The sequence below is a fragment of the Seriola lalandi genome, unplaced genomic scaffold (genome assembly GCF_002814215.2).
Source record: "Seriola lalandi dorsalis isolate HSWRI2012SDOR001 ecotype SW California unplaced genomic scaffold, Sedor1 jcf7180002054678, whole genome shotgun sequence".
Taxonomy (NCBI): domain Eukaryota; kingdom Metazoa; phylum Chordata; class Actinopteri; order Carangiformes; family Carangidae; genus Seriola; species Seriola lalandi.
This window is the reverse complement of record NW_019525231.1, coordinates 2,407,034-2,432,021: the sequence shown is the minus strand read 5'-3', so window position 1 is coordinate 2,432,021 and position 24,988 is coordinate 2,407,034. Positions and strand designations below refer to the sequence as shown.

Below are 24,988 nucleotides of genomic sequence, written 5' to 3'. Positions count from 1 at the left end.
GAACGACATCAATTTGACATACTGGGTATAAATTTGACTGGCCTTTGACTTTTATCACTTTTTATTCTGAGTACAGTTTAGTAACAGTGGATAAACTGAAAAGGTTTTGAAGCTAGATCATACAGAAGGACAAGACTGACTTGAACGGTGAAGAGGAAGAAGGCGAAGCCAGGAAGATAACAAGGCCATGCAGTAGAGACGCACCGATCAGTGATTGGTCAGCCTCTTCCCAGTTGGCCCGGACTGTCCAATCGCGGGTCAGTCCGCAAAACCAGTGGCGATTAACGCAACTGTACGCATATCACGTTGCGCACATGGATCGGGTCGAGGAGACCACGCCACACCCAGCAGACCGAGGCAGAGTGCCTGTGCTGGAGGAACGGCTTGTGTAACAGCTGTATCAGCCAGTCGCACCGAAAGCAACCAGTTGCGCCAGCACCGTGCCTTGTTGAAATGTCCAGTACGCAGAGGAGGCGGCGCATGCAGCGGCCTCTCAGCGCGACAGGGGCCGATAACTAGTAGAGGATATTCGGACACAGTTTGTGAACAACCCTGTTTACATGCTTGTGTTTTTACCGCAGCTGTAGCCACTTCTTGGAGGAATGAGAGGCCTATGTTCGGCTCTAAAAATGGGATTGTTTTTGCACGCCGTTGGCTCTGTCACCCCCACCGAGTCCGCAGTAGACAGGGTAAGGTTGAGCAGTCAAAAACAAGGCTCTCTCACAGGGCTGTTAGCTAGCTAGTTACGCGTTAGCAAACTGTCCAACTAGAAATGTAGCTTAGTAAGTCCAGTCCATTATTGCAGCATGTTATATCTGTTATCGTTAGATATTGTTTAGCTTTGACTCATACTGTGCTGTCAAGCAGCCAAGCACGCTTGCTAAGTTCGGCTGCTAGCTGCTATAGCTAATGTACCTAGCACAGCTGAAGTAAAGGGACTTTCAGTCAGGGCCTTGCTCTGTTGTGTTTATGGTTGAGGGTTGACATTTTAGCTAGAAGTGAGTTGCATAAACAACAAAAGCAGTTCTTCAGGTATGAATACAGACATACAATGACTTCTCTAATTATCTTTGCCAGCAAAACAGAAAATGTCTTTTATTATCTTAGTGTCTTAACATATAAGTTAATCTGTGTCAAGATGTTAATATTGGTGTGTTGAAATTGATTAAGTTATAATCTAGCAATATCTTGCAGTTTTATATTTTATAGAAATTACTATTTTTCAAAGGGAATTATTACTGTATTACCATGCATTGAGTTATCTTCTTATGTACAACAGTCTCCAGTCATTGATCTTTGCAATAACAAGACACTGATGATTCACAGATGATGATTGGGTGCTTGAAGTGTGATGATGATGTATAGGTGGCTACTTCTAAATTAACACCTCTAGTAGTTAAAAGAAAGTAATCAGCTTAAAATCATATTCCATTCGCAAAATTTATTGCACCAGCCAAGAGAGAGAGCTTGAAAATAGTTTTTTAATATTCTCTCTTCTGCTGCATATTTGGAGACATGCAGTGGCTGCAATATTAAATATTGTTTTGTTTGTCATGACTACACATACCCATGTATAATTTGAGTGGGTGGGTAAATGTTTTTAGTCAGCATCCGGTACTGTTTCTAATCAGTATTTGAATTTCATGTAATACAGAGTATATTTAGTCAGGAATTATTCTAGATCATATGACTGCTCAGTGTAGAGAATGTAAAGGGCATGCACACTGATTTAAAATCTAGGCATTTCATGTATTTTTGATATGCTAAGGATCTGTTTGAAAACCAGACAAAGCGGATATTGAGTGACTTCACCAGTGTGTTGAGGAAGTGATGAATATGAAACCATAAACCTCTATTCTACCAAATAAGACCACTTCATAACTGAATGCGGAAGCACAGCATATTCGTTTTGTATTCGATCAAGAATTTCTGTGGCATAAAAGATGCGGTAAAAACACTCAAAGCATTCTTGTGGTTCACAGACTCAAGGATGCATCATAACAACTTCTCCATGAGCTAGACTGTGAAGAAGAATAAATTATCATCCGATACACAGTTCAAAAGATTTTCTTAATGACCCAGATTTAATACAATATCATCCACTGCACTGCTGTTAACTACAAAAACGTACAGATGTCAATTTTCTGGGTCCAAAGCGTATCAACCAAAGCTTTGCAGGGAGTTGTGTTGCCATTAATGTAAATATTAGCTATTTGTCCTGAGAAAACATTTCAGTTATCACCCATATCAGAACCTGACCAGTTCTTTCATACAAGATAACACCCTCTTTGTTTTATCAGTAACTAATGTGCTAAAATATCTCTGAAGGTTCACATACGTGCTAAAGTTTAAAGTTCCTCTGCTCTTGAAGAACCCTGCTCCCGAACCCCTGAAGACATCAGGGCACAAGGGTCAAAATCTAATAGACTAAGTTGGATTTCTTCTTTTTTTTCTCTATAGGCAAAGAGTTTCAGTTACTATGATTATCACATGCAGTATCATCTGTTTGTTATCAGTGCACACTCGTGTGCTTAAACCATAGAGTTATTAAACAACGCTTATTTGTAGACAATTATCATTATTTTGAAGAACAAGTAGTAAAATGATGCCGGGGATCAGAAAGTATGTCATTTGATGGTGCATGTAAGCCTGATAGCTCCTGGTTACTGGGAGACAAAAGTCACATCACATGGCCCTGAGTAATATCCGCTATTTGCATTCAGACATTATGATTAATATTTCTCATCTGCAGTCCACCTTATGAACACTCGTACAGTCTAACATTTGAGAAAGGTGACATTCACTCTCTAAAACTAAAATAATGTTAAAGGTGATTTGCAAGGGACACATTAACCAAATATTTTCCTGTCATTGACTGACTTTGGTTTCAAACAATGATGGAAAAATCTGAAGGCTGTCACTTATTTTGACAGATCAGAGCAGCGTTAGACGACAGGTTCTCACATGCTCACATAGGCAGTGGTGTAGACCTTTTCCGTTTTGCGCACAAAGTACACAGAGTAATTAACTCCCCTTGGAGCAACACGTCTCGCTATCTGCATGCTGACAAGGCGTTGAAGAGCTACACACTGGGGGCCTTGGAGCACATCTGTGACCACTATGGATCACGGAGGGTTCAGCGACGCTCTAGGTGCAAAAGGAGCATATGCTGTGGGATTTCCTCCCAGTGAAGCGAGTGCTTGCAGGATCATGAAATCCTACCTTCAGAAAGTCTTGCTGACTTCTGATCTCTTCCCTGGGAGAAACTTTCCCCGACTACCAAAAGTAGCGCTGTTAATTCCAGTGTCCATTGTGGCAGCAGAGCACGACTTCAGGCCTCAGAACAAAATCACAGCCATGAGAAGTCGTCTGTGTGGCAAAGATGCAAAACCTAATGAATGCAGCAAACTCACTTGGAGCAAACTCTTTCATATTGTTGTACTGTTTTGACATTGTCATTTGATACATTACAGCCATTAGAGCTTCAACCATCAGTTGATTAGTGGATTGAAATAAAACTATTCTGCAACTATTTTGATAATCAATAAATTGGTAAATTTTTCAAGCAAAATAGCGTGAGAGATAACATTACAGAATTTTTCGGGTTCAAACTTCTCAAATGAGATAATTTGTTGCCTTTCTTTATCTTAAACGACAGGAAAGTGAATATTTTGGGGTTTAATGACATTTAAAGACATCATCTTTTGCTTTAGAATATTGTCACTGCCTCTGGGCGTTTTATAGACCAAAAAATTTATTAATCAAGAAAATAATGGGAACATTCATCAATAATGATAACAAGGGACCATCTTACGATGGGATCACACCAGCTACGACGCCCGTCAACATGCTGGCGTTTCGACTCATGAGTACTCAGCAGTCATTACTGCATTATTACTTCATTATACTTATGGGTCAGACCACACCCATCTTCGAACTCGGCCTTCATTTTGATCTCAACAACAAAAGCTGCATCTTGAAAAGTTGTGATGCTTTCAGAGTGATAAAATCTGTCCACAGACATAAACACCTGCCAAAGTACTCAAAGCTGCCTCTGCCGTAGTTCCTGCTACAGTAGGTGTCCCCAGGGCCACATTTTTTCCATGATGATACACACACACACACACACACACACACAGACTAACAAGGTGAAAACAATACCAACCACGTGGTAATAATTGTTTGTTGCAGCCAAAAAAAAAAAAGCAGCTGGAAGGCAATGATAATCATGCACTGAGTGGCTGAGCTTGTTTCGGTAGGGTGTAGATGTGAAGTCCATCCATCCAATGTTCTGCTTGACCCTGCCAGTATCTGGTTTCAGGACACTGGTAATGTTGGCATTACTGAGCAACAGCGGTTCTCTGTCAAAGCTAAATTATGGTTATTTAATAGCGACAGCTGGAGTTTGTCTGAGTCTTGTATCCTTAAGTGAAGCGTTAGCTGCTGGCCAACATACTGTATGTTCTAACTTTGAGATAAAATTCATCAGTTCACAAGTTTGTTAAACTATCCTCCTCAGCTGTTGAAATTTAGAAGACACTCTCTGAAGGAATGTGCAGTTTAACGGTTGCTACTAATACTTCAGCAGTGTTTTCTTCCACATAACCTTAATGACTATGTAAGAGCGCCTTTCTTTGTTACAGGACAGGATAATAAAGAAGGGGTCACCGAGGTCTTTGCTTGCATCGGCTAACTTGCCAAGTCCTACAGGCCCGTGCTAAGTGGATCAGCTCTGACCGTGCAGTCAAGAATTAACTAAGAACTGTAGCCACTTATCTTCAGGAGCAGCATTCGATAGTCACTGGGGGATTATTAAACTGTTCTCATTGTCTGCTCATTTCAACAGCTTCTCATTATTAAGGCTGATTATTTTCTAATGCACCACTCATTTCTGGGACGGTAACCAAATCCGCTTTTAATCTGGTCGTACAGCATGAGAGAGGTGGATTTTTTCATTGTTGCCTGTTTGGGCCGGAGACAGAGGAATCTAGTCTGTCCAGATTCTTCACTCGGCCACTGTCTGTCAGGAGGAGTAAATACGAACAGCTAGAAACGTTCTAAAATGACCTAGATTTTTTCAGATTCAGCTGTTTATATTGATTGACTGTCACTGCAATCATGTTAAAGATTAGAGGGAGAACTTTTTTCTGTATGAAGGACTGTTTGTGAAATCCCGACCCCCTTCAGTACATGGTTGTCCTTTTGCAGCACAGACCGAAGACCCAAACAAACTGGAGGGTTATCTGTATCAAATTGCAAAAAGGGTCCAGCCTGCCCAGTGGAGAGCATGTGGTGAGGAATAGTTAGTGAGCCAGTGAAAACAGCTTAAGTTATCAGAGACAAAGTGGAGGAACAGAACATCATGTGTTTATTACAGAGAGTGAAATCCCTCTGTGTTGGACAAGGGTTTTAAAAACATGTCATGTTGATAAAGATTAAACAACTGATGAGCAATGATTAATCTGTCAGGTTTGTAGTTGTGGCCACATTTAATGTCGGCAGTTTGGTTTGTGCTGTTCCAGTGCGTCGCGTGTGACTAATCATTCCTGTGTTACTGCTCTGTGTCTGGGTCTCTCAGGTCTGGATTTCTTGCCCTTCTCTCCCTGCCTCACACTTTACACCGCCTGTGTACGCCTTATTAGCAGCTAGGGCTCGGCTAGGAGCTCGCTCTCCACTGCTGCTTGGAAATTTCCGTAGAGCAATCCTTGTCCACTGTTCGGATCCGGATTGGAGTGGGGTGAGGGAGTGTGTTTGTGTGGGTGTGTGTGTGTGTGTGGGTGGGTGGGTGGGTAGGGTGGACAGAGAGAGAGAGAGAGAGAAGGGGGGGGGGCAAGGAGGGAGAGAGTGAGAGTATGTTTGAGAGCTGTTTGACTTTTCTCTTCTATGGGATAATGACCCATGAGGTGGAGGGGACTTGTCTGAGATTTTTGGACCCTGGATCATCATGCCTCTCAATCTTGGACCTGCACTGGTAATCTATAGAGAGAAAAAACTGCATCGAACGATGGGTAGCTAATCATTAAGCTAATCTATGAGAAAACATCTGAAGGATCCACAGACCTTTCTCGTGAGAGGATTTGGATAACAGTGCTCCCTTGTCTTTTGGCTCTATGGATCTATGTGGTCTGATTATCATGTAGCCCGTGTCCTTTCACAACTTAACTTTTCACAGCTATGATATTAGCAATGTGCTTGAAATGGTAACGTTTGACCAGGCAGAGCTGCTAGTTTGGTTTTTTGACAGTTAATTGTAACATTGGAGTAGAGACAGAAGCCTTATCGATTTTGGAGGGAAATCGACTGTTGGGCCAGATGCAATCTGACATTTTCCAAGTTCTGATTAGTTCTCAGCCAAACTTTTAAGTTGAAATCGTGTTTTAGATCTCGGGCAACATACTGAGTGGTTTGGTGCTGGCTGCAATTCAAAAATTTGCACTTGATATGGGTCTTAAACACTGATGAAATTCTAGCAGCTTACCAGCACAAGTGGCTAGGACTTGTTTACTCCAGATCCATAGCTAAGTATAAATGTTGGCTACTAGATATCTGCAGTGTAATCATTATTATTCTAAAGCAAAGACCAGGGCTCGCCATGTAAAAAAAAATAAAAAAAATGCAGCGTCCTAATTCTGTACTACATACTAACTGTGCATAAAATGTACTACATGCTAATCTTTGTAGTTTTACTGTTTTTTGTAGTTGGTATATAAGAAATCAAAATACTTTAGAAGGTCTGTTTGCTATGATCAACTCCTTTTTCGTCTCCTCAGATCTCCTTATTTTCAGTTTTTGCAGTGTGGAGTAGTGCCTCCATTTCCTATGTGCATTGCATTGTGAGACAGTGTAGTATATCAACAGCACTCTCCAAAAAAAAGAAAAAAAGGGTTAATTTAAGTGGGCATACTGACCATCTTTGAGTGCACTATGTTTTTGTTTCTCTAGTGTGTACTTAGTGCGTACCATACTTCTTAAAACCTGTTTAGAAATGTTACATGTGGAACTGGGCCACAGTGCATGTTTCAGTGGACTGAAGAAAAGAGTGAATGATCGAACTCAAAAACTCCCTAAACAAAGTCTAGACCTCTTATACAGTAGGAAAATACAGGTGTAAATAATAAGAACAATGGCCGAATTCCATGTCGGTACTATGGTTTCATTCGGTGCATGCTGGCTCAGTGGGACGATTAAATAGAACAGTGCCATTGTGAAGATTATTAGCAACACCTGTCGTGTTTCTGCTATGACAAGTCAAAATGTCTGCTGTGAAAATAGCCTGTTGTTTTTATTTTTATTTTACAGTTGATTCGAAATGAAAGCAATAGAGTGGTCACTCTACAAGTGACCAACAAGCACCATCAGTTGTAAGAAACTTTAACATGATGGTAGTAGCACTTTGAGCCACATCAGGGGAACATGGCGCTCCAGCGATGACAGTTAGTTGGTTTGTCTGTTCGAGCCACTTGGGTCGTGTGGGCTGTGAGGAACAACATGGGTTTTAGTAGTTGACATGTTGTTATCTCGTGTTTATCAGTAGACCACAAAATGACCCGAATGAGCAAATCACATTGCCAAAATAAATATAAATTAAGCTTGAATTATGGCAGTACTGATGACACCTGTGATATTTAAAAAATGAAATATTGATATTGTGCTAATAATACACATGATAATATTGTGATGGCAGATGATAAGCCTTTTGGATCTTTAGTTTATCTTTTGTATATCTCGTTGCCATGGTTTCAGACTCTCTCCAGCTCCCTGCTTCTCTTGAGTCTAATTCATTTGCCAAAAAAGAGACAAAACACAATAAACAAAGTTAGAGATGAATTTCACTGATAGTATTATAATTATTATTATTATTATTTTCAAAATTTATTTACATTTAATATATCGTGGATTGTTTCGGCCACGATAATTGTGAAGTGAAAAGCTGATATCGTGACAGCCATAGCTTGAATGAAAAGTATACTCCCAAAAATGTAAGGACTAGAATAAGTCAACCTGGAAATGGTCTGAAACCAAATAAAACTGATTTAAACATGACAACTGAACAGGGTAAATATAATGCATATTGTAAATGTTCATAATTCTGATGGTCACTACATGTGCATTTTCTGAGTGAAGCGGATTCTCTGCTAGAGTGAGAAAAACATGTAAATGCTGATAGCAGCGCTGCAAAAACACACACAAAAATTGATAATCAATATTAAGGCCTCAGGTTACCATTTTATTCATCATTGCTCATAGCTCAGTGAACACTCGGCTGTGCTGTGTAGTTACTGGCTGAGAGTAACATAATGTTTGTAATGTGTTTCTATTTCTATTAAAATCACTTTTCACTCTTTTATTACACACTGATCATCTCAACTTCACTTGTCACGTAGCGTCAGAAAACAGCTGAAGCTGAACCAGCGATGGTTTAGGTTGTGCCATCATAAAGGCGCCAAATATTTCACAAATAAATCATGCTTTGGCAGCCCTGTGTCAGGAAGTAGAGTCAGTCCTCTGCTAATCCCAGGGGTTGTGGTTCAATCCTCAGGTCCTCCTGCCCACACTGACGCCCAAACTGCTCCCACCCAGCTGTTGGTCCAGTACCTTCCTTAGTAGCTCACTGCCATCAGTGTGTGTGAATGGTGAATGAGAGGCAAGGTGTAAAGTGCTTTGGATAAAAGGGCTACATATATTTAGCTTTTTACCAATGTACTTTTTAGTCTGACTTGATGTAGCTCAATTTAGAGGACAATTTTTACTTTGGCAATAAGCAATTTATCTATTGATTATTGGAAAAACACACATTTTTGGCACTGCACATTGTAACTGGACTCCTAAAAATGGTTCATTTTTTTTAAAAGTTGAGATGTTGACAATACATTCCTTTTAAAGTGGCAGTGTTTCTCCTGCTTGTCTTATAGAGCCTACTGCACTGTGAAGGTGTTAACAACCAGAGCTACGTCTGTGAGTCTGGACACTGCTGCGGAGAGTCTCAGTGCTGCAGCTACTACTATGAGCTCTGGTGTAAGTATCCTGTTTTTCTTTACCCCTTGCCCTCTCTCTCCATATAGGCACTAGTACACTGGATTTGACAGAACTGGTCTGTGATGATCTACTTTGTGATTCACCTTATATCTAAGAAAAAGAGAAAGTAGAATAGGATAGATCATAAGGGTTGAAATACAGAGATGCATCTTTCTGAATTACTTGTATAAGGACTGAGTCCAGAGGATGTTACACACATTGTGTGATGCCGAAAACGGTTGACAGGAATCCTGGTCCAAAAAAATTAGGGAAAAAGTTTCATGCCCTGAAATATTGCGTCATCCTCAGAGCTGTCGTTCGACTTGTTCTCATGGCGAGGACAAACTGTCAAGAATTATGTAACGGCCAGAAAAAGGGCTGCATACATGACAAGATAAGGTGGTTTGGATAGATAGTGGTTAACAGGTCAGAGTATTTTAGAGGAGCATCCTATAGGTGTAAGATGATAGGTGCAACTGAAATGTTAAGAAATATTAAGATTAATTTAACCATTAAATGTATCTAGATATTTATATAAGAGATTCAAAATGTCTGTTACTCAGCTCTTGTCCAGTCTTGCTGGAAAGGTCGGCCCAAGGACAAAGACTGGGTCTGGGAGTCGGTTTAGGTTTTTAGAAATAAGCAACACTTGACCTGACTTCAGAAGGATTCATATTATGACATTAACTATTTATCGATGACCTGATGATTTCTGGATTGGATATAACCTTGCTTCTCCAGAATGTGCACAGTGGGAAAGAAGTTGATAATGAGGTATGGCAGACATTACTAACGTTTCTTGAAACTCACGTGGAATCGGTATATCTTGGGATATCAGTACAGTGCATCACAAGAAAAGAGCCACTGTAGTATCATATTGTATAGTTTACATTCTTATTTCTCAGAGACGAAGGCTGCCCTTGCCCTCTCGTCCTTGTAGTGACGTTCTCCACATTTTGTCGACGTAGTGGCGTGTGTATTTCAGACACACAGTGAACACAAACTGGGTAGTTTTTGAAGTCTCACTCAGTTTTGGTTCTCTGCTGCTGTTTAGACTGGACTGGATAGCACAGTTTCACAAATAATTCCTTTGAAGAAAATTAGGACTTCATGCCTTATTTAAAAAAGTACAAAATGTTCTTAAACAATCACATTGTGATGGGATGTTCATGTCATGAAGAACTCCATCTACAGATGAGTTTTCTCTTAATGTGTTTTATTATTATTGTTGTCCTCCCAAGATTTCAACATTTTAGAAATGAATGGCTCCCATTATCTTTTGGCATTTATTTTCCTGCTAAGTTGCACTAAAACAATCCAGTCAACATTTATAAATATGAGAAAATGTCTTCCAAAGGGAGAAACTGGAGAACTCAAGAGTTCAGCATGTGATACAGCTGTCAAATAAGGGGGATGCTCATTAGTGGGAAAGACTGTAAATCTGTCAGTGCTTTGTCATTAATATACAAATCGAATGATGGTTCAAATGAAAAAATGTAAACAGCATAAAATTAAATTCTGTCTTAAATTGCATAATACAGTAGATACAGTATGCAGGCATGTGAATGTTTCACTATGTTAGAACCAGATGTTGGCAGTATTTGATCTGCGGTGTTATGTGTGTGTTAGCAGCAGGAGCTTCATGTTACATCACCACATTAGCGCAGTTAAATATTATGGATATCGTAGAGAACAGTTTCTCCTGTGTAAACATTTAAAAACATCAAACAAGACATTTTACCTATTTTGTAGGAGCTCCACTGTAAATACAACATGTCTGTGTTGGTTCTTCGCTCCGCAGGGTTTTGGTTGGTGTGGGCAATCATCTTCATTTTGAGCTGCTGCTGCGTTTGCCACCATCGCCGCACCAAACACCGGCTGCAGCAGCAACAACGGCAGCACGAGATCAACCTCATAGCTTACCGTGAAGCACACAACTACCCCTCTGTGCCCTTCTACTTCAGTAAGAGCTACCACTGGCACATGACAAAACCTGATGTTGATCATTTTTTGTGTTGTATGCAATTTATACACCTATATGAACTCTCTTTATGAATGCTGACGGCAATTATTCATATTTGAGTATTTAAAGCTCAGCATCAGCAGCAGACAGAAAAAGTTAACAACTAGGTGGAAAACGGAAGTGCTAAAGAGTCAAATATCACCCTCAGGGGTTGGTGGAGACCAAAACATTAAGGAGAGTGAATATTGGACTTGTACATTTACGGGGTGGCCAGAAACCCGACTCTAAATGAATCCCCCTCCATGTCTGTTGGATGTGTAAAAAGGCAACTCTTTGCTGGAATTGCCACAGAGAACACACTATTCTTACCCCGGTAAACATGTATGCAAAAGCATATATTGATACACTGATTGCACCCTGATTTCAAACCAGTGCACGTCTGCTCATAATGTGTATGTAAACTGTTGGGACGCTTGTTTGTCTGCTTTTTCTTTGTTGGTTGTTTGTTTAAAGTATAATGTCTCATCAGCAATTATTCAGCTACATCAAACTGAAGTATATAACACAAGTGACAGGCAAAGCAGTGGCTCCTGACTCAAAGGTGGTGGTGCCTGGCTCAAATGTAATGTTTGCACTGAGATCCATCCCTGGTTTCACACAGTGTCAGACCCTTTCCTGTTTGCATGCCCCAGTTTTCAGGAAACGGCCAGCATTGCTCTCTTGGTACCTTGCCAGTGTTGCAACATCATCTCACCCAGTCCTGCAACGGCCCTCAGCACAGAATTGACCCAGAAATGAGCTTGTTTTGTCACATTTTCCCCCTATTGCGTTGGGAATGCTTGAATAGTGGTGTTGGAAGTTCAGTGAGGTCACACTGAAATTTGTGCGACTCAGACAGTGGTGTTTATTTAAGAAAGACTATCCCATCTAATTGTTACTTGCCTTGCAAAACGTATCTTGTAGATTTTTATCTGTGCATATGTAGATTTATGCTTTTCTTACTCAGCTGTTTTTCCATCTTCTTGTCTTCAGGGTTTCTGCCAAACTACCTCCTGCCTGACTATGAAGAGGTGGTCAACCGGCCACCGACCCCTCCCCCTCCCTACAGTGCCTTACACACAGGCCCATCCTCAGTGGCTTCGAGTCCACTTGCCTCGGAGCAGCAGGAGGGACACTGTGCAACCATCCAGCCCACTCCAGTGCCCCAAGTCTCTGACAGTCTGTGTTGCAGACCCAGCATAGAGGAGCCGCAACCTCCCACTTTAGACTTTAGGCCAAAGCCTGACAACAAGCCCATGCAGACAGCACAAGATTCAGGCATGATACTGTTGTCAGATGGGCTCAATAGGGAGGGACTCAACAGCCAGGAAAAAAGAAGCGGAACTGGGGAAGAGTCCTGCAAGGACCCGTTGCTGAAGGACCTGTCAGAGGGTTGCGCTGAGGACAAAGATCGACTCCCCAATGGAAGGAGGAGGCGATTTACAGGGGACTCTGGGATTGAGGTGTGTGTGTGCGGCACACGTGGAGGCAGCAGTTGTAGTGGAGCAGGAGAGACAGGCCAGGAAAGCAAGGAGTTGAGGGAGCTAGAGAGTCTCCTGGGGCGCGAGGGAGACGTCGACGACGAGGAGGAGGAGGGGGAGGAGGCGGGTGACTTCTGCGACAGCTGCGGTCATCGGGCCTCCTTCAGCGTGGAGGAGGAGCAGGTGCTGGGTGGGCTGGAGAGGCGGGCCGCACGTGGGCCTTCAGGATCTCCTCAGCCGGCTCAGCAGATAGGCAGCGGCTCGCTCCACCCTCCTGTGTGTCTCCTCCTCCACACCATCAATGAGCAGGAGGGGCCGCACCACAACACCAGCACTGAGCCGCAGGGCTGAAACACAGCTGACACACCATTGTCATCGAGGGAAGGAGAACACTTAGGACAGGACATGGAGACATTGCTTTCGTATTTGAGCAAGTATTTATGTCTAAATGCTTTCTAAGTGAGTATTTTTATGAATGTGTGCATCTTAGATAAAACAGATGTGGGCGCAGGAAGGGGATTCTCAACTAAATAAGAGTGAGATCCAAAGGTTTAGAAAGCCTGGTCCTCCCCACACTGGAACAGTGGCCTTAACCTGTGTATTTTGGGTTAGACTGGGGCAGTGCAAGCCCTTTAACAGCCTGTGGCAATTCAGACTTCTCACACTGCACACACGCATGCACACATGCGCACACACATACTGAACACACACACATAGTCTGTCAGATGTCCCTCATTTACAATGGAAGCTACTGACATAGTCAAAGACTTGATAGCTGAAGCTGTTATGTCAGAACAGGACGTTCACTGCCTAGGATTATTGCAGCTCTCTAAACACACACACACACACACACACACACACACACACACACAGCAGGAACATTTTGAATGAGTGCAATGTGGAATTGCCACAGTGTGTGTTTATGCAAGCTGATACTGTACAGGGACACCAGAACAAGACTGTGTGGGACATCCTGTTAGACTCTTGCTTCTCAAGTGCTTTTTCAGCGATTAAAAACCGCTCTGCCTTGTGTCTGTTTTTGTTGCTCTCTATCTGCCCCGCCAGTGATAGATGAGTATAAGTGCATTAACAGATCTTCATATGAGCAGTTCCTATTTTGCACAAAATGTATTTATCCTCATAAATGAAGCTTTTGGCTAGAAAATCAAAACAAAAGTTTTTCTTGTTCATAAATTCAGTCTTACATTGCAGTACATGATTAGTTTCTTATGGTTTTGTTGCAACATCTGTAAAAAAAAATGGACCTCTGTGAATAGTTAGTGGGGAATGCAACACATTCTCTTTGTATACAATCATTTTTAAACTTAATTTAATGAATGTTTCTAGTATGTGCCTACCCAAAAAATGCAGAATGTTGATGAACAACAATAAGCCTCAGTGAAACTGAGAGACCATCAGAAAGCAAGTACTAAAACCAAGAAAACAATACTAAGCTTCTTAGAGGTTACAACTGAGACGGGCGACATCAGATGTGAAACTTTTGTTAGTCACTTCAGTATCTTACCACCTTCACCAGCTGTACAGTATGAAAAACAAAGATTTACTAAAGATTACTCTTTATGTTGGATTTTCATATCAGCACAATTTTTTACCATACTTTAGTTTTGGTATTCTCTGATTAAACATTTCTAACAGCCTCCTAAAGAGTCCATTAAAAAAGATTTTGATTAACTGATTTTTCTCCTGCATTTGTGCTATTTAATCTGAGAAATTCTCCTTGTAGTTTGTGCACACAATACGTGTAATATGAAGCATTTAACCCCACAGGGTATTTCAGAACATTATTTCACTGACAGCTGCAGCGTGTTGAGCGGAAAAATACTTCTTTGTGGGGGTGAGGCATGAGAACAGATTGAAATTAATGTATCTTAGATAAAGAATAAATGAGGAAACAAAGAATCAGATTAGGTAATAAAATAACAGTCTGATAGTTTTCTGTGGTTGTTTTGTAATATGTGATTATCTTAAGTTTTCACACAACAGGGATTTTCCTGATAAGCATGTTTTTCTTTTATGATTACCAAAAGAGTTTTGGCACAAGATGTGATTAATGAGCAACTTGTGCAATTCTACATCATGGACATAAAACAAAGACCATTTAGAAAAAGCACTGAATAATCAAAGTAATCAAATCCATTAATGTTTAAACTCATCAGTTTGAAATAACTTAAAGAGCTTGAATGTTTTTAAATTAAACCTCCCAAACCAAAACCTCCAGGAGCTGTAATGCTGTAATACAGAAGTGTTGATTGATGATGGAAAATTGATTGGCCTCAGGTCATATAATGAACATGATGTGTGAAACTTTTTAAGTAAAATTTTTGTTAGCCCACTCTCTAAAATGCCATTGTGTCATGGAAATATATTTTTTCCAGACCTTTTCTCGGAGCACACTCAAAAACGCACACATTGCAATGTCTGCTGAGCACAACTGTTTTAGCCATCGGTCTCTCAGATTGATCTACATACCCTGAAACAATCTAACAGAAGATGTCTCCCAAACGTTTCTAGCACAAGTTAAACTGTAACATGTGAACTTTATGTATTAACGGTAAGGTGATTGAAACCTGAACACACTCTAAAGTGCTTTGTATGTTAATGCTTTTTGTGAACTAGAAAATGTAATTGTGGTACATGTAGTACAGAGATGAGCTATTTTTCATATCAGCTGAATCCTTTAAAAATTACTCAAACTGTATAAAATTTCAAAACCACTTTATATTTGCAAATTGAGTACAATATTCTGTAACATGTTTGTGAACCAAATAGTTACTCTCATAATTTTTTTATGAAATCATTAGCTTAATTGTTATGGACAGATTTACTTTTTGTCATTATGGGTATTATTATTTTTTCTGTTGAAAAAAGATTTAACTTCTTATCCTGAAGATGTGTGAAGGGTACATTTGACTAACAATACAGTAGTTAATTTGTTAACAAGATCAGGGGCATCTTGCCAAAGACACTTTTTATTTCTTCACTAGTGTGTGTAAGGTGGTTTTGCACATATTTTTTGAATGTTCTGATCATAAGCCATTTATTACAACTACCAAGATGGATGTATGTTAAATAAACATACTCTTAAATTCAGGCAGATTTTTGTGTCGTTCTGGCTTTTTCATTACAGAGTGTTGTTATCATAACTGACTGAAGTTCTGTGCAAAGAACTGTACTTGCATTTCTCAATACTTAGACTAAATTAAAAATATATACATAACACAACATTTTCTTTGGACTTTGACTGTGTCAGGTGTGATTTCAGGCAGTGAGGGACAGGGTGTGCTGTTGAGCAAGAAGTCAACTGTGAACTCTACTGTGGGACTGTGAATGTATCCATCTGCAAGATGCAAGATGCCCACGACAAGTAACGCCTACTGCAAGACACTCCAACTGTATGTAAGCCTCACTACGAGACACGCCCACTTCATGTGACGCCCACTTGATAGATTCCATTGGTTGAGTTTAACGCCATTGCCAACTAAATCAGTATTTAGCGATTTGACCATTGCTGCATACTTCACATGTCCACCATGTAGGACCAGGCAAGACAGGCCTGTAAACAAATGCAAGTAAATGGCAGTCAGACAACTACTGCAGCTGGATGGAGGAACTGGATATGAGTTGGCACCCTCTAGTGGATGCATTGTTTAACTTCCATCCCAACGTGAAAGGACGTGTGGGAGTATGTGGTCAGTGACGGTTATAACCATTAAAACATACGCATCTATTTTCATACGTAAAAGAAACATAAATGAGGCATTAAGCTTACATGAGCTAATACTTAACGTGGTGGAAAATGTTTCATACTTGTAAAAACATTTTTCAAACATGAATTTGGCAGATTTTCTAAAACTTCTGGATACATCCTTACATAACATAATTTAAGTGGGTGGCTTAAAGTTTGTAATGGGTATATAATGTTTCTAAACTGCCTGGAAAACTATTGACTATACTTAAAACATTTTTTTTTTTTAATTAAAGTTCTATCAACAGCAGAAATGCAAGACAGCGAGACATTGAACCAAGAACAGAGATGAATAAACACATTCCTAAACAGTTGTTCTGTCCTTTCATCAGAGGAAGCTGAACTGGAAGTTTTCTGGCATCATCATCATCATGATCATCATCATCACAACCCATTTGACAACTCAATATGTCATCCATGTCTCCTTTTCTCCACAACTTGATGAATGCCACCAAATCACATCGCTCCATGAGGTCCTCCTTCTGCCGGCACCGCTCATTCAGTTTTCACTGTGTGGATACCTTTCAAATTACAGTAAAAGAAAAACACTTTAGTTGATCAATCATATATGTGCATGAATGTGTGCTTCAGTTGAGGACTATTGTGCGTTATCTTACAGTATTACATGAACAAATTCCAACATAGCAACGTTGTTCTATACACTCTTCTGTACACTGTGTATTGTAGGAACCACATACTGTAAGTTTCTTGCATATTCATGTCCTTGGTTTCTATGTGCAAGCTGCATTGGCACTACGCGGGATAAGATAACACTTCTAACTTGTTTGTGATATGATCATTACATAGAGATTCTCTCCCTCTCTCTCTCTCACTCTGTGTGTGTGTGTCTTGTGTGTTAACAGAAGGTCCTCAGGCTGAATATCAGACTCAACAAAGTGGAGGTAAGACATCAGTATAACAGCATCAACAAAACTAAAAAACCTTACAAACAAACCAACAGCATCACTGTCAGTGAAAAATGCCTAGTCCACGACAAATAACGAGAAAATAGCAGTAATTGTGACACAACTGAGTCAGGATGATGTGTACACCACACAAGCTCTTCTCTGGTGAATGACCCTGCCTGCCTCTTCCAGTCGGCTTGTTGGCAAGCTTTTTCTTCTTCTTTGGGTTTTAAGGGCAGCTTGCATGTTAAATGTTGAACTACTGCCATCTTCTGGAGTTAGTTAACTCCTACAGTGTCGAGGATGTCCGATTTTCCTCTGTTCTCATTTGGAAGCTGACCAAGCATCTTCTGCCTTGTCCCCTAACTTCACACTCCAGTACACTCTGTTAGCCCTAATCTTTTCATTTCATCCGGCATGTCCTTTCTCTGCTACATTTTCCTGCAGTTAACAAGTACGTACTCTACAGTTTGAGATACCTTGCAGTGATCATAAAAAACTGTTGGATACTTCCCTGTAATGTGAAGTGCACTGTTCAGATTATTGTGTCCTAGTCTTAAACTACTCATGACGCTCCTCTTCTCTGTTTTCTCACAATATCAACTCTATGTTGAATGAAATGCAAATTTCTTCGTCTTGTCTCAGTGCTGCTGCCACTCTTTATTCATTTCTTTCCATACAATGCCCTTTCATTACTAAGATATATATACATCAGTATCAGTGATGTAGTATCAGCTCGACATCTCATAATATTTATCACTGTTTTACTCTTTTCCTCCACATATCTGATATATGCTCTCTCCACGTTTATGCACTCCCAGAAAATGAAAACTTTCTACTCTCTCCAAGCCACTTCCATATAATTTCAGGTTATCACCTTTCCTCAGTTTCTTTATTGTGAAGAGCATAATTTTTGTCTTCTCCACTGAAAATTAATCATGCACATTGTAATCTCACGAATCCTGTCTTGTATTTTCTGTAATGTAACTACATGATCCACAATTCTCCCTCTTAGTATCATTTATCATCACAATAATATGGGACTTAAACACTTCCCTGAGGTGTGCTTCCTTCCATTCTCTACAACATGTTCGCTTGAAAGGTCTGACCCTATTTTCACATGGATGGATATACCGCTCAGACAGTCCTTTATCCCGATGAAAACGCTCCCTCTGACTCCCATAACGTAATTTGATCAACAGCCTCTCTCACCATAACATGTCATGTGCTTTTTCAACACAAAAAAACACTGTGGCCACTGACTCTTTGTTTACTTGAGCTTTTCTTACTTCATCCTCTAGTCCAGACACAACTCGATCCATAGTGCCCCTTCTTCTTCACTTTGGTATGTAGCCATCATACCTCTTTTCTCCATTGACCATCCACCACATCAATTTACAAACATGCGATGTCAAGGCAATAAGCCTGTATTTTGTTTGATTACTGGCATCCTTACCAGGTTTACTTGGTGCAATAATTATTGTTTCCTTCCAGCTCCCTGGGACTCTTCCCTCTTCCCACATTTGATTGAATAACATTAACAACTTCTTCAGCCACTACATACTTAAATGTTTCAGCAGAATGTAGCATCATCTTTCCCTGGGGCAGTCCACCCAGTTTTAGTGCCTTTCTTCGTTCTCCCATGCTAAAAATTTGACATTTTGTTAATCCACAGTGCTTTCCTTTCTCTTTAGTGCCCCCAGGTTTTCTTTTCAGACTTGGTTTCTTGTTGTCAGTCCTTCCAGACCAGGCATGTCAATCAAACCATCCATAGGCTACCTCTCTTTGAGGCCCTAATAACTAATTAGTTATGGAATAATTCTCAAAATGACTACAGCACACTGATCAGAAGGAGACAATTTAAACCACTCAAACACATTTTTATGGAGCCTGTTAAGAGCCCGCCCCCTAGCGGCCCTCAGTGGTATTGCACGTTGAGGCACTTCCGCATTGACTTCCCTTGTCAAACGCACAGTCTACGTCTAATCCAACGTTCCCCTCTCTGTCGAAGTCTGCTGTACTCCCTCCGAGTCAATGGCCGAAGAACACAGGTAAGAACTGCCTCGTACATCGTCTCATTTTCATGCAGCACTTTAAGTTGAACGAGTGGCATGTGACAGATTTGAACCTTCACCCATAAAATTCACGAGAGAGATAAAGTTAGTTGAGTGACATAATATCACGGTATTACACTATTATACTTAAAACTTGTGGAGCGCAACTTAGTTGGTGCACAGTTAACTAAGCATGTAATTCGAAGTTAACGTGTAGCTAACTAATAATTTCTTCTTCAAGTGCACGTGCCAAAGGTTTCATCGATAGCACCGTTCACGTGGATGTCAAGGTGATTTAACGTGCATCAAATCATATTTTTGTAGTTCAATTGTGTTCTGTAACGAAAACGTAAATACTGCTTTGAAACGGTGTGTTATTGGTCAGTTCTGCACTGCCAAACTACCTGTTATGTACTAACTGATGACAACCCGCTGTATGAAGAGGAGACACTGTTGCTGACATGTCTGTGCTCAAACAGGATTATTATGGCAAGAGGCTGCAGAAAACCTCAGACCTGCAGAGCAACGCCTGTGTGGCTCCAGCTACGCCCATACCTGCCTTCATCCGCCAGGCTCTGAACAAAGTGCACCATGAAGTGACTGCCAGGTTTGTAGGGCTGCTGTTGCACTGTCTCCTCTTGTATTCACACTGCAAGAATAGAATAGAAATAGAATAGAAAGCCTTTATTTTCATTGTACAGATATACAACGGAATTCGGAGAGCTACTTCTGATCAGTACAGAAAAAGAAACACAAGAATAGAGACAAAAGGACAACAATAAAGATATTGCACTTAAAAGAAGAAAGAAGAAAAGTGCTTTGGGTAATTATATTTACAGTGAATATTAAGATGGTGGTGATTTAAAATAGGTTAGCAGATGATGGTTGTGAGTGCAAGTTTGTGGAGTCAGAGTCAGAGTTCTGATGGCTCAGGGGAAGAAACACAGATACTTACATTGTGTTTATTTCTACTTCAGGTATTATGGCTGTGGTCTGGTGGTGCCAGAGTGTCTGGAGGGTTGCAGGATACTGGACCTGGGCAGTGGAAGTGGGAGGGACTGCTACATGCTGAGTCAGCTGGTGGGCGAGAAGGGCCATGTCACTGGCATTGATATGACTGAGGGCCAGGTACTGTACATTAGCTTCACAGTATGTCTCACTGATTGGTTGCAGTAGCATCTTGATGCATACATGTCGCTTGTGGTTAAATGATGTATGGTCAACCTAAAAAATAGTCCTAATGAACATTATTGAAGGCTGTCACTGGCTTGTAAGCTGGAAGACAAAAGTCTGCTCCTCGGTATTTATGTACTGTTCAAGACTCATTCTCTGATCAAATAGCTTGTAATTTACTGCTGTGCGCTAAGCTTCAAATGCAGCCAAGCGTAGCCTCCTAGACAATCAGAACCACAAGACTGTTAAAAATCTAACATACCCCCAACAGAGACTTCATAGCCTGTGGTCTCTTCTAGCTTGAAGTGGCCAGGACATATGTGGACCACCACATGCAAGAGTTTGGCTACAAGAAACCCAATGTAAGTTTTGTCCAGGGCTACATTGAGGCCCTAACGAAGGCGGGTCTGGAAAAGAGCTCATTTGATATCATCATGTAAGATGTCTTTGTTACCTCAGTATCATATTTTAATACTGTGTAATTCTTGAGATATTGTGCTGAAATGTTGATTCTCTGCCATCCCTTAGTTCCAACTGTGTGGTGAATCTGTCTCCAGACAAGAAGCAAGTCCTGGCTGAAGCCTACAGTGTACTAAAGGTACGCTGCTTTAGACTTTTTAATCAAATCTCACATAACATGACAACAATGCCATAAATTATGGCAAAAAAAAAGCTTTAATTATGAGACATTAAATCTATTTGCATTTATACTCACTGCATACACTTTCCCTCTGTTGATCATTAGAACGGTGGCGAGCTGTACTTCAGTGACGTCTACAGCAGTGGAAGACTAACAGAGGAAATTAAAAATCACAAAGTGCTGTGGGGTATGTCGGATTAATGCTACTGCCATAAAGGATCACAGTCACCTGACAGAATATGAGAGTGTGGTTTGTCTTGGCAGGAGAGTGCCTTGGCGGTGCGCTCTGGTGGAAGGATCTGCTACGATTGGCTGAGGAAGTGGGCTTCAGTCCCCCACGGCTGGTTACAGCCAGTGTCATCACTGTCGACAACAAAGAGCTGGAGGATGTCCTGGGTTTGATGCTATTTCCTCTCTCTGAGACATATTTATTTCTTTTTGTGTATTTGCCTGTTTCTGTATCTGCTTGGCTCAGGGTGGGTTGCACTAATGAGCAATAATAGTATAAAAGTAGATCAAACTGCTTTTTGTTCAACACATTTTATGATTATATCCAAGTCAATTGAAGCCTTTTCTAATTATGCATTACTGTTTATTTTCACCTTAGATTGAAGCAAAAACTAAAATTCTTGTCCACCAACACAGTTGTTTCCACTTATTCTTTCTAATTAGACTTCTGCTCACGTTGAAGAGGGTGCAGAATTATGGGAGGTAAACCAATACTGTCTCACAGTAACAGATGCAACAAAGCTAACGAGGGAGTGACAGAGATTGCAACCAAGCACAGTTTGCACACGACCACGCAGTCCTTGGAAGAGGTCTAATTAGCCCTAATAAGTGGAATCCCCTGTGTTAATGTACCATTGGTGTGTACTCCTGGTAAGGTTTGTGCAGGTTAAGTGATAGGTCATTTGGTTTAATTTTATGAGTAACAACACATTTACCGTTTCCCTCACTCCTAAGGGACAAATAAAGCCATACATCATATTTTTTCTTGATAGCAATGTTTTACTGGTCACTAAATACCTACTGGGCCACAAGTTTTCTCAGAGGAGTTTCATGTTTATGGAATGAAATATACACTCTGTAGGAATTTTGACAGTGGACCATGGCAGTTAGTATACAAGAAATAATTGTACAGAACTGTTTTTGTATATAACAGGAAATAATCCAAGACATTAAAACACTTCTACCAAAATTTTTAATGTGAATTCTGAAATTAACATTTTCAGTTTTTGCAGTGTTTTATATATACGTAGCAGGTATATTAAACATTAGGTACCAAATTGTGTAATTTTAATATCTATGCTATTATTTTTAAGAAGGTGTCATTTTGTAATTTTTTGCTAATGTGAATGGTGTCTTCATTATTCACTGAAACTTGTCTTTAGTTTTAGATTTTCATAATTACATATGATTATGACTCATTTAGACTTATAAAGCAAGGGTTAGATTTAATTTACACAGCACAGCTCTGTGTAATGATTAATTCGGGTTCATGTATGATAAAGGTGACTTCTACTTAACTCTGGCTATCACTGTTTGTGCAACACAGCCTAAGGGTTAACAGTTCAGTATTTGTAGTGCACATGACATAGATTTTTGCATTTCATTTAATTCTCTCTTACCGATTCTGGCAATACAGGTGACTTCAAGTTTGTCTCTGCCACGTACCGCCTGTTTAAGGTCCCCAAAGGCAACACCAAGCCCTGTCAGGTTATATATAATGGGAACATTACTGGAGTGGAGGACAGCTTCCAGTTTGACTGTCAGTACACTTTCAAGGTCTGTAGATCCTGCAGTACAGGTGAAGCTGTTAAATGTCACATGTACTGTATGTTAAATGGTGTCAAATATGTATTTCACAGGTCAGTGAAGTGGTGGAGGTGGATGGAGAGATGGCCAGCATCCTGACCCATTCTAGATTTGCGGAGGACTTCACTTTCCAGCCACCTGGAGGCCCCTGTGGGCCCTGTGGAGTCAAACCTAAGGTCAGTGTCACAACTAAATTCTTACATGTGAAATGTGTTTGTCGAATTTGTCTTTGAGCGCTAGAGGTCAGTATGTTTGTAGTATTAGTTTGAAGTGTGTGACACACCCAGAGAGCCCAGAGTGCACACAGTCACACATGCATGTGTGCACCAGGACGCATGCTGCAAATTCTTACACACACACACACACACACACACACACACACACACACACACACACACACTCACTCACTCACTCACATACCCACTCAAACATACGTACACACACATCCACACGCACAAGGTCAAGCAGCTGTCTTGGAGTCATAACCAGACTGTGGAGTCATGCTGGGGAACCTTGAACAGGAAGGAATGTTCCCTTCTCAACTAATAGAATACCATCTTATCAGCTCTCATGGTCATTCTGCACACACACACACACACACACACACACACACACACACACACACACACCCACCACTATACATTTTTCAGTGACTACCCTAATCCTTTTATCACTCATGACAATTCCATTCTGCTATTGATGGGTTTTCATTTTGTTTTTGTGGAGCAATGAAGTAAACTAGAAATCTCAGTGATTTATCAAAATCTGTCCCTTGGTTTAACCTTTGGACTGCCCCTCTGAAGTGAAATGTGGACCGAGATGCTTTATTTCAATCAACGCGGCCAGTTGGTGATAATAGCAATAAAAAGCCTTTGGTCTTGTTCTAAAAAGCACAGCTACTGTGAAATGCTGATATAATGAACAACCAGTGTCTGATAACAGAGACACTGAGTTGTACACCAGCAGTAAACATTCATTTAAAAGCTAAGTGTACAACAACATTTTATTCTGCTGTTATACACAATGTTCATCATATTAACTGATGATGAATGCTGGAAAATAAGAAACTTTTCTACATTTCTTACAATTGAGATGAAACGCAGGTATTATGTAACACTTCAAAGGAAACCGAACACAGGTTGTAATCTCCTAATGATTTCTACCTTGTTGACCTATTAATACAGGCTGACATTGTGGATCCTTTCGAGCTGGTCCTTCAGCTGGAGAAACAGAGTCCAGGTTCAGCCACAGGGGGGTGCTGCAGCACACAGTCTGCTGCCTGCTGCAAGTGATGGTTGGAAGAGCACAGAGCACCCCAGCACCAGCACCTTGATGATGGTTGACTATGTACTAAATCAATTGTGCCTTGTGCAGTGTCAATATGTTGACTTGAATTTGATAATTAACATGACTGAAATAATATTTATTTAATTGATAATTATTATTATTATTTTTTATATTCAGTTGCAGCAATTTAAATGAATCCTTACTTACAAATAAACATGTATTGTGGTTGTTCTGTGCACACTTCCCACTCAGTCTCCTCTGGTGGAAAAAACTGAAAAAACAGAATTTGATTTATTCAGATAACAATGTTGCTTAAACAAAATGACTTTGGCAGTGAACATAGGACACTTCAAAATACTTTGTTGTCTTCTCTTTAAAGCTCATTATTTTCCACATTTATCTGTTGTCTTGAACATCTGAATCTGTGCTAGTCACACCTTCATGATGATTGTTCCATCTTTGCCAACAAATGACTAGTTCAGTTTCAATACCTCTAAATTTAACGATTTTTTCTAATTACTATTATTATTGATTTTTATATTATATATAAAATATGTTAATTATTATGTGGTTATTTCTAATAAGGGAAAATAAATATTTTCAATCAGTTGAATATCCTATTTCCATTTTTGCACATATCTTTTTTTGGGTTTAACATGAATACTGCATAAAGAGCTTTTAAGCCAGGAATAATGCAATTTGTATTTGAAATAGGCCTGTAGATACAGAAAGTTGGCCACTGGTGTATAGACACTGTAACTATATACTGTAATGGCAATAGTTCACAACCTGGGTGTCAAGACTGACAGATCAAATATGGTTAAGAGGATAAGAAATTATTATATAAGAT

General features: G+C 40.2%; 2 protein-coding genes across 3 annotated transcripts; both read left to right on the top strand.

The window, feature by feature from the left end:
• Positions 1-306: 306 nt before the first annotated feature.
• On the top strand, positions 307-15,615 carry wbp1lb (WW domain binding protein 1-like b). 2 transcript variants are annotated; one of them, XM_023422099.2, is made up of 4 exons: positions 307-689; positions 8,913-9,015; positions 10,817-10,978; positions 12,011-15,615. In XM_023422099.2, the coding sequence occupies exons 1-4, from the start codon at positions 603-605 to the stop codon at positions 12,847-12,849; spliced, it is 1,191 nt and encodes a 396-aa protein (XP_023277867.1). In that variant the 5' UTR covers positions 307-602; the 3' UTR covers positions 12,850-15,615. The 2 variants fall into 2 exon arrangements, with proteins under 2 accessions (XP_023277867.1, XP_023277868.1); XM_023422100.2 differs by lacking the exon at positions 307-689 and adding an exon at positions 5,848-5,971.
• A 3,486-nt stretch (positions 15,616-19,101) lies between these two features.
• as3mt (arsenite methyltransferase) lies at positions 19,102-24,745 on the top strand. Its single transcript, XM_023421982.2, has 11 exons — positions 19,102-19,220; positions 19,465-19,513; positions 19,703-19,830; positions 20,201-20,351; positions 20,696-20,832; positions 20,925-20,994; positions 21,142-21,223; positions 21,301-21,432; positions 22,682-22,821; positions 22,905-23,027; positions 24,036-24,745. Exons 1-11 carry the CDS (start codon positions 19,204-19,206, stop codon positions 24,141-24,143), a joined length of 1,137 nt encoding a protein of 378 aa, XP_023277750.1. The 5' UTR covers positions 19,102-19,203; the 3' UTR covers positions 24,144-24,745.
• The last annotated feature ends 243 nt before the right edge of the window (positions 24,746-24,988 follow it).